The 16334-nt window shown below is 48.7% G+C and overlaps 1 protein-coding gene across 1 annotated transcript; it reads left to right on the forward strand.

The window, feature by feature from the left end:
* The first annotated feature begins 4012 nt into the window (after nt 1-4012).
* Nucleotides 4013-11861, forward strand: PNMA2 (PNMA family member 2). The gene is made up of 3 exons (XM_005902995.2): nt 4013-4110; nt 7334-7460; nt 7753-11861. The coding sequence occupies exon 3, from the start codon at nt 8166-8168 to the stop codon at nt 9258-9260; it is 1095 nt and encodes a 364-aa protein (XP_005903057.2). The 5' UTR covers nt 4013-4110; nt 7334-7460; nt 7753-8165; the 3' UTR covers nt 9261-11861.
* The last annotated feature ends 4473 nt before the right edge of the window (nt 11862-16334 follow it).

The following is a 16334-nucleotide window of genomic DNA, read 5'->3' on the forward strand; positions in this document are numbered from 1 at the left end:
GATCTAGAAAAAGCACCATCAAGGGATGGTGTTGAACAGGTAGAGGGCAGCAGAATTACTGGGCACTCAGGGCTGGCAAGATAATTAACACGGGGAGAAGGGATGGGGACACAGAATGGAAGGGAATATCAGAAATCATTATACAGACTTGGGGATTTTGTCAAGTTCAGGACGCTACTGTTTAGTCCACTCACTGGTACCTGCCCACGGAAGTGGAGAATCACTCCCTAACACTCTAGTACTCTAGTTTATGTAGGTTGTTTGCTGCTGGGAAAAGACCCTGAAAGCCCTGGCTGAACAGTTGGTTCTGGCTAAATTGTGTCTGAGTGGAAAGAAAGGGATTCCTAAGAGGAAAGGAAGAGGCTGGGTACCGGCAGGGAGAATTATGCTCTGTTCCAAGAGGCTCGGAGTCCTTCATGGGTGGTGATCTATTTAACCCACTGCAGCCCAAGATGAATGTCCCCAAGGACACAAAGGAAAAAGAGGGTAATGAGATACCCTTCCTCATTCACATTCATTACACCAGCATTTTCTTTTTCCACAATCTACCAAGCCAAACTGAGCCACACCCATTGCTTTCTGCTGCCAACCTGCTCACGCCTGCAAACGCAATTGCAAACACTCAACCTCCCCTCATCTCCCACAAACCACATGGCATCTGGGCTAAGGAAGCCTGTACCCTCCTTTCCCAAAGCCTTACTAGAAAAACAGCAGAACCCGCTAGAGCAAAATGTGGACAAAGTCACTTTGGATCATACAATAAGCATACGTAAAAATATAGGTTCATAGGAGGATACAGGTTCAGAGGAGCCCCAGGATCCACTCATTCTAGTTCTCTGCTACCCCTCTTCCAGGGCATGAGATAAGAATGCCCTGGGATGCTGGCAGTTACCCTGCTCATTAGCTGAAAACTGAGTAATGGCTACTCAATTCCATCAAAGTGGTGGGTCCAACCATACTTTTGGAAATAAGCATTACTGCTATATGTGTGTGTGTATGTGTCCCAATCCCTTTTTCTCTCTTGTATAGATAAGAAATCATCAAACATTGATCCTGGTAAATGCTCTTAGTCATGAATGAAAAAATTCCCACAGGAACGGCCGTTATGTGATACGGCAACATCGAAAATGAAAATTCAGGGAAGGCTGCTGAAAGATCAAGCCAGAATCACCCTGTTACTAGTAACTGAATACCTACAGCAAATGTGGTTTGCAGAAGCTAAAACTGCCTGGGGTATTGGTTAAGAATTTCCTCTTCGAATCTCCCCCTCCATGTGCCCTAGGTTTACAATTTAGAATTTCTATGAAATTCAGAGAGTGTTCAAATAAGTAGCTGTGATGATCAAATATCCAAGCTTCTAAATGGGCAGGAAAAAAGATGTGTTATTCAACCCAGCGAAACTTTGCCTTTCAAACTTGAGTTTTAATTCACTGCCATATTTATGAAGATGGCCACTTTCAACCTTTGCCCTCTGATCTGCCATTTTTTAAATGATCTCTTCCTTATCTCAAAGCATTTTTTCTGCTCCCTTTAGGATACAAGAATCTCCATCACAACTAGTTGAAGATGAGGTGATTACACAACCATTATGCCATATAATCAGGGTCTAGTCCTCACCCAGTGCATTTCACATTCCTCAGCTTTCAGTGTAAGTCACATTATTAGAAACATGTACTTTGATTGTCTGATCCAGTGGAATAACACGAGTTCTTGGATTAAGTTCTTCCGACTGACCCATAGTGATATAGGGGTGGCAGGTATCCCCCGCCATAAAATCATAAATCAGAGAACCGAGCTGGGCAAGGAGGAATCAGTTAAGTAACTAATTGTCATTTAAAGAGTGACAGCAAAAGGTTTCTCTCTCCTAGAACTTGTCCTGTATAAGTCAAAAGCTGCAAAACTTTATGCCACATCAGGAAGCCGGAACATGTTCAGATTATTGCCATCAACCTTTAGTTGTTCTCTGATGAGTTCACTGTCAGCCTACAACCTAAGTGCCAGATAAATGCTTATCACTCAGTGGGTTTGTCTGGAGCACTCCCAATGACTCTTGAAGATTTTTAAGAAGAACTCACCTTGAACTTTTTATAGCTAATCTCCACCCTACCCACATACAATAGGTTGTTAATAAATAATCGATTATTGACCGACTTCTCATCTTCACCAATGGGCATGGGAGACAAATAGCAAACAAGAGTTGAAACCTTTCACACTATAATTTATCACTTGAGACATTAAGGCTGAGAGAAAAAAATTGTACAAGTATGAAGGTCACCCTGATAAAGGAAAGCACATGTGGTATGCGAAGACAAAATGCACACTGTACTTATTTCCCGGAGATGACATTTTCTGAAATTCGGTTTACCAAATTGGTCTTCTTTGTTCCCTCATTTAACACAGTATGGGGTGGGGAGCATATAATTCATCTATGACAATCTATTCAAAATGTGAGGGCTTTTCCCTTTTCTTTTACCCTTTGACTATAATCCACTTAGTCCCCATCCCCAAAGCCCTCCCAAATAGTGGCGAGGTGTGGGGGAGCGCTCTGAGACGCCCTTGCTCAGATACTTAGCGGAACTCTGTTCTCCACATGGGCTATTTAGGAGAGTCGCGGTCTCCTCGCGTGACTCCATTGCTTCCTGGGTTCTTCTCTCGCTGAGAACAGGAGTCAGGGTGATGAGACAGTCTCCCTTGTGGTCCGGGGGAGGCGCTGGCCATGGTCCTGACCTCGAGCTCAGGACTCGAGCGCCGAGGGCGCTCAGGAGCGGCGCTGGGAGAGCGCGCAGGGCGCGGCGGGGAGCGGCCGTCGAGGCCCCCGCCCTTCCCGACCCCGGGGGAGCCCGCCGGCCTCCGCGCGAACCCTCCACTGCATGCTCGGAGCTGCATCAAAAAGGGTGGGGCATCCAGCCACAGCTGCAATCGGAAGCCACCCGGGAGGACTGAAGAAGAATGGAAACCCGGCCCGTCCCCTCCCCCTCCAACCAGACGACCCCCTCCCCAGTCGGGGATAGGCCGATCCTTTACCCCCAACCCTCCACCTCCCAGGCCCAGGGAGGCGCGGGCAGCCTTTGTGGACGCACGGCCGCCCACCACCGAGCCCGAGCAAAGAGAGGGGTCGGGCAGGGTGGGGTGTGTGTGCACCTGCGAGAAGAGATATTTGAGGCGGGGCAGGACTGTGGGTACGCTGGGATCCTCGGTTCTCTGCCGAGCTGGAAGGGGGCGAGGGAGGGGCGATCCCCACGCCCTATTCTCGGTCTCCAACACCGCCCCCCATACCAACCTGGTCGTTGATGTTCTGCAGAGCTTCCTTGCCCGAGGCCCGCCGGATCTCCACCTTCCTGCTCGATTCAACAGATGGCTCCCCGCCGGCGCGCCGGCCCTGCCGGGAGTAGGGCGTCTGCGGGTCGGGGCCCAAGTGCGCGACGTCCCGCTGCTGGGCCACCACCTGCCCCGAGCCCCGGCCCACCGTCAGCGAGTCGAAGTCGATGGTCTTGTTCTCCGAGGACCCCTCCACCGGGCAGAACATGCCACAGAATTTCTGCCGAGGCTTGGGGCTGCCTGAGCCCAGGTTTTTAAAAAAGGCAGGGACCTCTTCGTCCTCTGCCGCCTTCCCGGATTGCTTCCTCTCAGCCATGGCGTGGGGGCTCGGGGAGGGTCCTTGCCGTTCGTCCGTCCGTCTGCTGGTCCCTACGTCTGCCTGTCTCTAGGCACAAACCCCCTGCCCCGGCTGCAGCCGCGGCTGCCGCTCTCTGCCTACCGCAAGGTGTACAGAAAGGAAGGAGGGCTGGCGAACGAGCGACCCACCCCTCTCGGTCCCTCCCCCTGACCCTGCTTTCTCCCCTCCCTGCCCACGCCCCCCGCCAGCTCCCGCGAGCAGCAAAGTTGGGTCTGGGCGGGTGGCCGCTGCGGCAGCGAGAGCGGAGAGGCTGCCAGTTCCCGGCAGCTGCGGGAGGAGCGAGGCGCGGGCGGGGCGGAGGCGGGGCGCCGCGCGCCGGGGAGGGGAGCGAGGAGCCGGGGAGGCCAGGGAGGGCCTCGCTCCGGAAGTGAAGCTGCCAGACCACCGGCTAATGGAGCGCAGCGGAGGGCCCGCTGACCGCTCTAGGCGCCACGGTGAGTACCCGGCAGGGCACGCGGGGGCGAAGATCGTAGGGCGCAGTCCCTGGTCCCCGCGCCCCTCTCCCGGACCTGCCCGTCCCAGGCGCCTCTTCCTCACCGCATTGCGGAGGTGGGCCCACGACGAGTGCCCACCGTGGGGAGGGCTCCCTCCCCCTGCCCCGGGTGTGAGCTGATGGGTGGGGAAAGTGGCACACTCTGGCGGGCTCCAGGACACCCATGGTGGAGGGGCGGGGGAGAGAAGGAGGGGCGGCACTGGGGATGGGGAAGAGATGGCGCAGGCCGCGCGGAAAAGGGGGGACCATAAGAGGCGCGGGGACACTAGAGCTTCGGTCTAACCACCGGCCGTGGTGGAATACTGGGAGCAGAGATTGAAACGAGATTCTCACTTACTGCTCCCACAGTAGTGATGGTGGGGCGCATCATGGCCGGGAGAGACACAGAGGGGCGTAGCAAATACGAAGTGGGTGGGTGTAGAGACAGAAAATAGATCTACAGTCTGTGCAAGTGTAGCAAGGCGAGGAGTTGGCAGGTACAGCCCAGCGCGGCAACTTAAGGATATAGTGAGAGGGGACACCGGTGCGCGGTATTGGCCGAGGGCGCCGTGTACCGTCGCTGTGCCACTGCGCCAAGAAGGGTCCGGCAGAAGGTCTTCATCTGATATCTTCCGCCCCTCCCTCCTGCCAAAGGGGGAAAGATACACATGGAAGCCCACCCGGCCAAATCCCCAGCCCTACCCGGGGCCACTGGCGCCCCGCCTCATTCTACAGCCCATGTAGCGCACTGCGCCAGATCCGCGGGGTTTCCTAGGCTGCCAGAAGCCGCGTGCCTGGGCGCTAGTGCGCGCGCGTCCAGTACAGGATCAGCATGTGGGGCGCGGCTGTGATGGTTGCCTTGAATTGTGTGAGACCAAGCAGCGGAAAGGTGTATGGGGACGTGGTGTGTATGCACGAGTAGATCAGCCTCAGCCATGGAATTAGTGGACATCCAGGGGGCATTTTGATGTAACGCCAGTACATCAGGCCAGTAACACGGCCTCCAAGGACCCTTCATTGCTTACTTCTATTCCCCGTGTCTTTTCCACGTCTCAGTCCCTGCCCAGGGTTGATTACAGCCCCGCCCCTCTCTCCACAGTGGCAAAACCCTGCAGAAACGATGCCCATCCTTTGGCAGCTCGAGAAGGAGCTCTGGGCATGCTCAGTGATCAGGGTGGGTTTAGACTGGGAAACTGTTAACCACAGGAGCGTCGTGCCGGGCTGAGCAACCAAAGATTCGGTCCCATTGTCAGCCCTTGCCCTTGGAAGGACTAAATGCGGATACCCAGCCCTCCTCCACAAATGCCAGGGAAAGGTGAATGGAGTTAAACTTAGAGGGCAACCAATCCCAGTTGGAAGATAAGCCCACCATGATAGGATGAGGAGGAAGGACAGAGGAACGTACCTGTGCAGGAGATGAGAGAGCAGAGACGGGCGTTTGGACCCAGCACCAGATGTGCTTTGCATTTGAATAAAGTGCCTCCACACGAATTCCATTTCCTACTCCTAGCAGACCCCTGGGATGAGTGCTTCCTGATCACCACTTTCCAGGGTAGGAAACAGAGTTAGATGCTTTGCCCAAGGTGACTATATGGTTAAATGATCCAACAAATCCAGTGGGGTCTTCCACCTGAAAGTCTAGTTCTTTTTCCACTTTATCCTATCTTTATGTGAGATTTTCACATTTTTTCCCCTATCCAAATATTTCCAGTCTTGGTCTTATCCTGAAGCACCCAGGTGGCTCAGACCATAAAGAATCAGCCTGCAATGCAAGAGACCCAGGTTCCATCCCTGGGTGGGGAAGATACCCTGGAGAAGGAAATTGCAACCCATTCCAGTATTCTTGCCTCAGAAATCCCATGGACAGAGGAGCCTGGAGGGCTGTAGTCCATGAGGTCACAAAGAGTGGGACATGACCAGTGACTAACACTTTCACTGGCCTTACGGTATACCAGGGATGTTTCATTTGCCATATTTCTATTTGGAAGGTTGCATTACAGATTGAGATAGCCTTTGGAGGAAGAAGCCACTCAAAGGTAGCCTAACCTGAGCAGGACAGTTATGTAAGACTTTAAGAGGTGTTTCTTCCTGGGTATGCAATGTCTTCAACATCTCTTGTTTCCTCTAAATATTATAACCGGGAAGGTCACCCCCATATCTTAGAAGAGGGTCATGAGGCATGAGGGAGGAGTCAATGTACTCAGATCCCTGGGGCTGCTGGGCAAGGACTCAGTCCAGCATTTTGCCCTCCCTGCCCTCTGGCACACGCACCTCCTTTCAGCACCTTCTAGAACTCAGGATATGTGCCTACAGCAGGAGCAGCTCCCCCGCTTTAGCTGCAAGTTGGTGTCTGTGGCATATGGACCCCATTTGGACTGATGGAAAATTTTAGGGCAAGAATGATCGTATCCACTTAATACTCCATGACAATAACTCAAGATAGAAGCTCTTCCCTTTTTAAATCAGCCGGTCTCCACCGCTTCTTCACAGATGTGCCTCCTGTCTTTTTCTTTGCTTTTCAAATGACCCATTCAAGTTCAGATGCTAGGAAGAAAGCATTGTGTTACTATCTTAACATTGATAGCAAAAGAAAACCCCTAGTTGTACATTTGCAAAGCATAACCAGGCATAACCAAAGAGAATTAATTCATAACTTCAAGTTTAATTTATTTGGCTCTGAGTTTTTAGTAGATTGTAAAACCTATATTGTTGTATTTATGTTAGTATATTAAAGCATATTATGCAAGTTATATTGCTAAACCCATATTAAGTTGATTTTAAATGTTTGAATGATTCTAATTGGATTTTTAATCAAAGGAATGAACTAACTCAATATTGTTTAGTAGTATTAATTAGATTATGAAGGATTTGGGGGATTTTTTTTTTTGGCTGCATGGCAATGCTTGTGGGCCTGGCAGTGAAAGCACCAAGTCTCAACCACTGGACCGCAAGAAAATTTCCAAGAATTCCTGTATTTTTCAATAAGTGTATTAACAGTGTTCACCCTGGGTATTGTCATTGTTGAGTCTATAAGTCATGTCTGCTTCCCCATGGACTGTAACCTGCCAGGGTCCTTTGTCCACAGGATTTCCCAGGCAAGAATACTGGAGTGAGTTGCCATTTCCTCCTCCAGGGACATTGGATATTATCGTCATAAAAATACACTATTTACTATATTTATACAGGGCAGCTTGGCTTGGCTGGAGCAGAGACACCCAGACACACCATTGTGCTGAGTGGGTGACATCTTCTTGTACTAGAAGCTGAATACATAAGCGCCTTGGCTGTCACAGAACATTCTGGAACAAACAGGTACCTAACAAACAGCCTCCCGATTTCACTTTTCATGTGAGAAAGATCTTGAGTCCTGTCCATCACTGGAGCTCCATTAACTGGCATGCCTGATGAGTATATGGTGGGGAAGCCCAATTGCAGGAGGGTCTCCAAGAGAATAAAAAGTCACTGTAAGCAAAGAAGAGCGATGATTCAACTATAATGTAAGGCAGTCTCCCTGTTCCCCGCTTCCGCTTCCATCCCTCACCAGGTACCCATGCTTCCCAGAAATGAGAGAGCTGTGTGGTAAAACTGAGCCTTGTTTCCCTAGGAGCCCAAGCCACTCTGCTGGGAAACTTCCCTCCAAGAGTTCTGGCTGCCAGAGTGGAGGCATCTCCCCACTGGCTAGAGAGAGGTGAGGAGGAAGAGACCCAGAGAGGGGTGAAAGGAACTACCACGTGCTTCCGGTGGGGCAGGTCCCCACCCGGCCTCCTCAACGAGACTGCAGAGCCTCTGGCCATGGTCCTGTCATAACTGAGATACTAACCTGGGGCAGGTCTGGAGACCTCACGGAAAGGGCCAAGTTCTTGCCACTGAGCAGCAAGGGTGATTGGTCCAGGACCTGTTAACTGGTGGGTTAGAAGTCTAGAAGCTCATCTGGGATATTCTCAATTTGAACTCAGCGCCAGTCTGTCCCATAAGCTAATCAGTAGCCACAGAGTTCCAGCCAGTCAGTATCCAGCAATGGCGCTGGCCCTGTTGGAGGACTGGTGTAGGATTCTGAGTGTGGATGATCAGAAATCACTGATGGTTATGGGGATCCCAGTGGACTGCAGTGAGGATGAGATTCAGGAGGTCCTGCAGGAGACTTTAAAGCCTTTGGGCAGGTATAAACTCCTTGGCAAAATATTCCGGAAGCAGGAGAATGCCAACGCGGTGCTGTTAGAGTTGCTGGAGGACCCTGAGGTCTCTGTGATCCCCAGCAAGGTTCAGGGCAAGGGGGGCATCTGGAAAGTCATCTTCAAGACCCCTAACCAGGACACAGAATTTCTGGAAAGACTGAACCTCTTTCTAGAAAAAGAGGGACAGACGGTCTCGGGAATGTTCCGGGCACTTGGGCACCAGGGGTTGTCTCCAGCAGCCATGCCCTGCATCTCACCAGAGTTACTGGCCCACGTGTTGGGACAGGTGATAGCACATCCCCCTCAGCCTCTGCTCCCCATGAGGTACCGGAAGCTGAGAGTGTTCTCAGGGAGCGCAGTGCCTGCCCCGGAGGAAGAGCCCTTTGAAGTCTGGATGGAACAGGCCACTGAGATAGTCAAAGAGTGGCCGGTAGCAGAGGCAGAAAAGAAGAGATGGTTGATGGAAAGCCTTCGCGGGCCAGCCCTGGACCTCATGCACATAGTCCAGGCAGACAATCCATCCATCAGCGTGGAGGAGTGTTTGGAAGCATTTAAGCAAGTGTTTGGGAACCTGGAGAGCCGCCGGACCTCCCAGGTGAAGTACCTGAAAACCTATCAGGAGGAAGGAGAGAAAGTCTCAGCCTACGTGTTACGGTTAGAAACCCTGCTGCGGAGAGCCGTGGAGAAGCGGGCGATCCCCAGGAACATCGCTGATCAAATCCGCCTGGAGCAGGTCATGGCCGGGGCAAGCCTCAGTGAGGTACTCTGGTGTCGACTTAGGGAGCTGAAAGACCAGGGCCGACCTCCCAGCTTCCTGCAGTTAATGAAGGTCATCCGGGAAGAAGAGGAGGAAGAGGCCGCTTTCGAAAATGAGAATACTGAAGAGCCGGAGGGAGGGGATGGCTATGGCCACTGGGGTAACGAGGCCAATGACTAAAACCCAACTCCGAGGGCGACCCACAGATGGTGGTTGGAGGGACAGCCACGTTATTAGGCTAAGACCTTTTCAGTCTTTTTTTCTCTATAATTTGCGCAGTTGAAATCAAAGCATTCAAGCCAGGTTTTATTTTGTTTTTCTTTCATCTTTTTGGCTGCATCGTGGGGTATGTGGGATCTTAGTCCCCCAACCAGGGATTGAATTCATGTGCCCTGCATTGAAAGTGGAGCCTTAACCTCTGAGTGGCCAGGGAAGTCCCTCGAGCAAGGAAGATCTTGATTCTTCTTCATAAGGAAAAAAAAAAAAAAATCTGAGAGCTTCTTGGACTCTACATAGATAATTGCTAAGTCTCTTCAGTCGTGTTTGATTCTGTGCAACCCTGACCTAATGGACTATAGCCTACCGGGCTCCTCTGTCCATGGGATTCTCCAGGTAAGAATACTGGAGTGGGTTGCCATGCCCTCCTTCAGGGGATCTTCCCGATCCAGGGACCAACCCTGCGATTCACAGATGATTATTAATAAACAAAAACTTAAATTCCAAATAGGAGGTCAGAAGCCTAAAGGAATCTGAACCAGGTGTCCTTTAAATCCCTCCCAATAGACCAAAAGAAAGAAATGATGTGAGAAAAAAAAAATCTCTTTTGTCATCTATTTAAAAAATCCCAGCTGTTTGAATTAATTTGTTTTCCTTTCTCAAATCAGCAAGCTGTGTCTCTGAGTACCATATAAGACAGTGTTCAGAGAGCTAACCATCATAAACCTACCAGCCTGGCCCTGCTCATGGCCTCTGAATATGAAAAGCTAAATAAATAACCTTGTGTGTAAAGAAGGAAGCACACACTGGAAGCCAGTAGAAGCCAAGAGAAGTGTCGTTGCTGAATGAGTATGACTCCTCCATCCTGGATTCCTCTCTTTCCTTTCTTGGGAAGTACTCTCCACGTCTCTGCTGGGTGTCAGATAGATGGTTCCAGGCAGCGTGTTACCCCCAAGGCCACAGAAGTCCATGGTGTGAGGGACATTCTCAAGAAAGGGTAGACATCACAGGAGGGCCTGGAGGAGCAGGGACGCACTGACCATGTTTTGATTCAGGCCAGTGGTTAGAGAAGAAGATTTTTAGTGACGACAAAAGACAAAGAAGAGAGGAAGTGAGCTGATAGTTACTGAGAAAATGCTCTGCGCCAGGCATCTTACATGTATTTCCTTTCATGTGTACAGCATCCCCAGTGTGGGATAATTATGCTCATTTTAAAAGAGAGGGGGGACTTCCCTGATGTTCCAGTGGTTAGGACTCCACAGTTCCAAAAATAAAAAAGCAGGGGTTGAAGATTTGATCCCTGGTTGGAGAGCTAAGATCCCACATTGCCAAATGGCACAGCCAAAACTAAACAAATTATAATTTTTAAAAATATCTCCCAAATAAAAATAACTAGATAAGTGAGAAAGAAAAAAAAGTCCTCATGGGTTACATGGTCTGCTCAACATCAAAACGCTAACAGGTGGCAGAGCACAACGGAAGTCGGGACCTCTGTGACTCTCCCTAATCCGCTCTCCACCTTGATCGCAGTTTTCAAATCGTGCTTTGTAGTTCTGCGGGGACATTTCAGCAATTCCATGTTGAAATTGTATTTTACACTCTTTAAATCTCTATTAGATAACAGGTAGACAGACACAAGTGTGCTGATATCCAGATTTTAACACACTGGCATTTGCCAGCAGGCTCACTGTTGTTTCCAGATTGACTCATTTTGTGCAGACCTTGGAAAAAAGATTCCCTGGTGAGATCCAAGCACACAGCTAAACTTCTACTCATTCTTCATAGATTAAGGAAGTCATAGCACTTCAGAGGTGTTTCATTCAGGCTTATGCATGTTCTGTGATGCCAAGTGTGCTTCAAGCATAAATGAGCATCATTCAGTTAAGCACTACCCAAGGCTCCAACACAATCGATGTCTCACATCCTGGCAGCTTTGTATATACAACAAACAATTGGGCTAGCTTCTCTAAGTATCAGTTTTCCTCATCAGAAAAATGGGAGGCCTATAGAATAGGGTTGTTGTTAGGATCAAATGACATAATGCCTTTTAAGCACTTAACGTGGTGTCCGGAACACAGAAAGCCCTCAATACATGGAGGCTCTTTCTCTTATCTTTCCCATGCTTATTGTCTGATCAGTGCATGTTCTCTTCTTTTTCTAAGTCCTGCAATAATGAGTAAATAGGTAATCTGTCCGGTTGCAACAACATTGCATTAGAAACCATTAAGTGCTTGTGGTAAGTTGGCGCGCTTATTGCATTATCTTTGTGATCAGTTTTCCAGCTATTGTTGACTATTGTTAGTGATTATAAGAAATAAATTATTCTTTCTGATGGTAAATAATTTTAACTGAAGGAATATCTTGAGATTGTAAGAAAAGGCTTTTATTTTTAAAAAAAATGTACCACTTGTGAGTACTTACCTTTACAAATAATAGTTCAATTTTTCAATACTGTCAAACAAAGTGATACACCCGGATTTCATGTGTTTTTTGTATTTGTAAAAATGGCCTCATTGTTCTCATGTATTCTCAGTAGTAAAGTGTTATAAATGTGAAGTTATAAAATAAATCGATTCTGGTAAGATTCTGAGTTTTTTGTGCTTTGTGTATTATGGTTCTGTATAAACTTTTGCTTAACAAAGGGATTTAATTACTAAAAAAAAATTTTTTTTGAGAGACAGAGATTAGAAAATCAAACTAAAACCACAAAAGATCTTGAATTCTTCTAGGAAAAAAAAAAAACCGAGAGCAAAATGCTGGGATGGAAATACTTGGACTTGGTCTCCAAAGATGAGAGGGAGCTTAGTTCACCCATCACTGATTTCCCTTTTAACCTACAAGAAATGACAGATGGAGGCCGGGTCCCTTGGAGACCTCCAGCCCATTTGCTTAGACAAGTAACTGTACCTTGACATTCACCAGCCTCTATTCTGCCAAAGAGGAAGTGACCCAAAGGTGAAATACTGCATTTCTTGGATGAAGTCATTTTTTGCTATATAGATATATTGTCCTGGTGCTCCAGTCATGTCTGACTTTTTGCAACCTCATGGACTAGCCCACCGGGCTTCTCTGTCCATGGGATTTTCCAGGTAAGAATACTGGAGTGGATTGCTTTTCCTTCTCCAGGGGATCTTCTCGACCCAAGAATTGAACCTGAGTCCCCTATGTCGGCAAGCAGATGTTTTACCGCTAAGCCACCTGAGAAGCCCTATATAGATGTATAGAGGGGTTAAAATTTCTCTTGTCTTTAGCCCTTTTGAAAAGAGGAAGAGCACTTCCTCTTTTCTACAGCACAGTGGGGGAGCATTCCTCAAGGGCGGTACATAGTGCAGATGGACCCACGATAAGTGTCAGGAGGGATGCTCAACACTCTCTCCCAATCACTTGAGCCAAACCTTCCTGGAGATTGGTCTCACCTCTTACTTAATCTGTGTCCAATCCTGACCCTTGGAGTCCAAGGCTTCCAAGATGACATAGTCCACTGCTGAAGTTAACTTTTCATTAGGGGCCTGTCAGGCTGTAGGTGTCACCCAACATCTCCCCCTGTACCAGCCAGTCCTGCCAAGCTTCTCTTTTTGTCCATGCTAAACACAAGATCTCTGGTCATCAGTTCCCAACTTGACTTTCATGTCTACACTACACTGTGCCTCCTCCCCAGTGCTGATCTTTAAGACCCTCCCACATGCCTACTGGATTTCCACAGTGTCCTGAATGACTAGCCTATATGACCAGAGTCCTTGCTGGATACTCTATGACCGTATTCCTTGATTGAACTCTGGTCCTCCTGAGACTCTATTGCCCTCAAGCCCCTTGAGGAGAAGCTGCTCGTTCTCTCCCACTTCCAGAGAGATTGGAGAAGGGTAATAACATCTCTTTCTCTCACCATCATCACATCTCCCCTTGCAAACACCTTTGCTCCCTCCTGGCAAATGATAACTCACTCTGCCCCACCAGCCACTGTGGATCTGTTGTGACAAGCCTAGACAGAGCATTGGCAAAGAAACTAAAGTTGGTGCGGGTGGGTGGAGTTTAGGACCAAATCTGGCTTGGTGTTATCTAAAGAAATAGGAAGAAAAAATTAATGAGCACAAGCCATATCCAAGGGAGACCTACAAGCAAGACTGAGAAAGCAGAGGGGGTGGGGGGAGTTGTTTGTTTTACTTTTAATTTGGGCTTCCCTTGTGGCTCAGCTGGTGAAGAATCTGCCTACAATGCAGGAGACCTGGGTTCGATCCCTGAGTTGGGAGGAACCCCTGGAGAAAGGAAAGGCTACCCACTCTGGTATTCTGGCCTAGAAAATTCCATGAACTCTATAGTCCATGGGGTTGCAAAGAGTTGGACATGACTGAGTGACTTTCACTTTCTTTCACTTTACCTTTAATTGGAGGATAATTGCTTTACAATGTTGTCTTGGTTTCTGCTCTACTATGAAGTGAGCCAGCTATATGTATACACATATCCCCTCCCTCTTGAACCTCCACCCCCATGCCACCCCTCTAGGTCATCACAGAGCGCGAAGCTGAGCTCCCTGTGCGATATGGCAGCTTCCCACTAGCTATCTATTTTACACATGGTAGTGTATATATCGGAGAAGGCAATGGCACCCCATTCCAGTACTCTTGCCTGAAAAATCCCATGGATGGAGGAGCCTGGAAGGCTGCAGTCCATGGGGTCGGTGAGGGTCGGACACGACTGAGCGACTTCACTCTTACTTTTCACGTTCATGCATTGGAGAAGGAAATGGCAACCCACTTGTGTTCTTGCCTGGAGAATCCCAGGGATGGGGGAGCCTGGTGGGCTGCTGTCTATGGGGTCGCACAGAGTTGGACACAACTGAAGCGACTTAGCAGTAGCAGCAGTGTTTATATGTCAATGCTACTCTCTCAATTCCAAAGCAGAGTTTTGAAGCTAGATGGCTGAAGCTGGAGTTTTGAGGGAGTGGAGCCTGAGATGAAATATACAAGTAAAGTATAAGAGGATCTGAGACAAGTATTGTCAAACTCATTCAGGATTTGTTTTGCTGCTGTTGTTGTTGTTGCTGTTGTTTGACCATCAGCATAATCTTTGGATGGTCTAAAGGCCCAGGATTAAAGCAGACATCTCTCCCATCCCCCACCTGTTTGAGGGGACCAGGAACTTCTGAGTTTGCCCAGGGAAGACTTAACACTCATTCAGACAGTCTCTCAGAATGGAAGACAGTGTCCATAGGTGGCTATCTCAAAAGCTAGCCTTCCCACTGAACAGGCCCTGGAGTTGTCCCCATTCAGGATCTACATTATACAGCTCTCCCTGCCCAAGTGGCCCTTGACATCCCAAATGGACATTTTCTTAAAAACCAGAGTAACTCCAGAAGTGCATGCCAGAATCAATTCTATCACAGGAGAAAAGCACCGTGTAGGGTTTCAGTCTCTCTTTCAGGCCACCAACTGGAGCTGTCCATTAGTCTAAGAGACAGCTGAGACCTTTCCCCATCTTCCCCACCCCCACCCACCCATGAAGGGAAATGTTCCCAGAGGGAGTTACCCAGACTTTGAGGGGGTGCCACTGCTGGGAGCCATTGCAAGAAGTCCCCAGGGAAGGTCAGGGATGCTCACCCCCACCTCCCATCCCATCCCAGACCTGCCCCTGCTCTGCACGGACTAAAGGCAGAACCCCACTGAGGGCCTTTCCTGGCTTCTTGGCACAACAGTTTTGCCAACAAACTCAATTACTATTATTACTATTAAAGAATATTACTATTCTTGAAATAATAATGGTCAGAAAAGGAAACTTTATGTTTTTCCAGCTTTTCTGAGGTATAATTAACAAAAACAAATTGTATATATTTTTAAAGTACAGTGTAATTTAAAAATTTGTTATTTCTTTATTTCTGGTTGCACCGGGTCTTTGTTGCTTCACACGGACTTTCTCTGGTTGTGGCGAGAAGGGGCTGCTCTTTAGTTGCAGTGTGTGAGCCTCTCATTTCGGTGGCTTCTCTTGTTGCAGAGCACGGGCTCTAGGGCACCCGGGCTCAGTAGTTGCTGCTCACGGCTCAGTTGCCCCAAGGTGTGTGGAATCTTCCAGAACCAGAGATCAAACCCAGGTTGGGCTTCTCAGGTGGCACTAGTGGTAAAGAACCCACCTGCCATGTGCAGGAAATGTAAGAAACTCGGGTTCCATCCCTAGGTCAGGAAGATCCCCTGGGGAGGAAATGGCAACCCACTCCAGTATTCTTGCCTGGGAATTCCCAATGGATCCTGGTGGGTTATGGCCCATAAGCGTTGTAAAGAGTTAGACGCGACAGAAGCCACTTAGGACAGACAATACATGGTGAAATGATCTCCACAGTCAAGATAATTAACACATCCATCATCTCACACAGGTACCATTGTGTCTGTGGTAAGAACACTTAAGCTGTCTACTCATCATTAAATTTCAAGTGCACACTGCAGTATTATTAACTATAGTCCCATGTTATATCTTCAGTTCAGTTCAGTCGCTCAGTCGTTTCCGACTCTTTGCGACCCCATGAATCGCAGCATGCCAGGCCTCCCTGTCCATCACCAACTCCCGGAGTTCACTCAGACTCATGTCCATCGAGTCAGTGATGCCATCCAACCATCTCATCCTCTGTCGTCCCCTTCTCCTCCTGCCCCCAATCCCTCCCAGCATCAGAGTCTTTTCCAATGAGTCAACTCTTCGCATGAGGTGGCCAAAGTACTGGACTTTCAGCTTTAGCATCATTCCTTCCAAAGAAATCCCAGGGCTGATCTCCTTCAGAATGGACTGGTTGGATCTCCTTGCAGTCCAAGGGACTCTCAAGAGTCTTCTCCAACACTACAGTTCAAAAGCATCAATTCTTCGGCCCTCAGCTTTCTTCACAGTCCAACTCTCACATCCATATATGACCACTGGAAAAACCATAGCCTTGACTAGACGGACCTTTGTTGGAAAAGTAATGTCTCTGCTTTTCAATATGCTATCTAGGTTGGTCATAACTTTTCTTCCAAGGAGTAAGCGTCTTTTAATTTCATGACTGCAGTCACCATCTGCAGTGAT

The sequence above is a fragment of the Bos mutus genome, chromosome 8, assembly GCF_027580195.1.
Source record: "Bos mutus isolate GX-2022 chromosome 8, NWIPB_WYAK_1.1, whole genome shotgun sequence".
In the NCBI taxonomy this organism is placed as follows: domain Eukaryota; kingdom Metazoa; phylum Chordata; class Mammalia; order Artiodactyla; family Bovidae; genus Bos; species Bos mutus.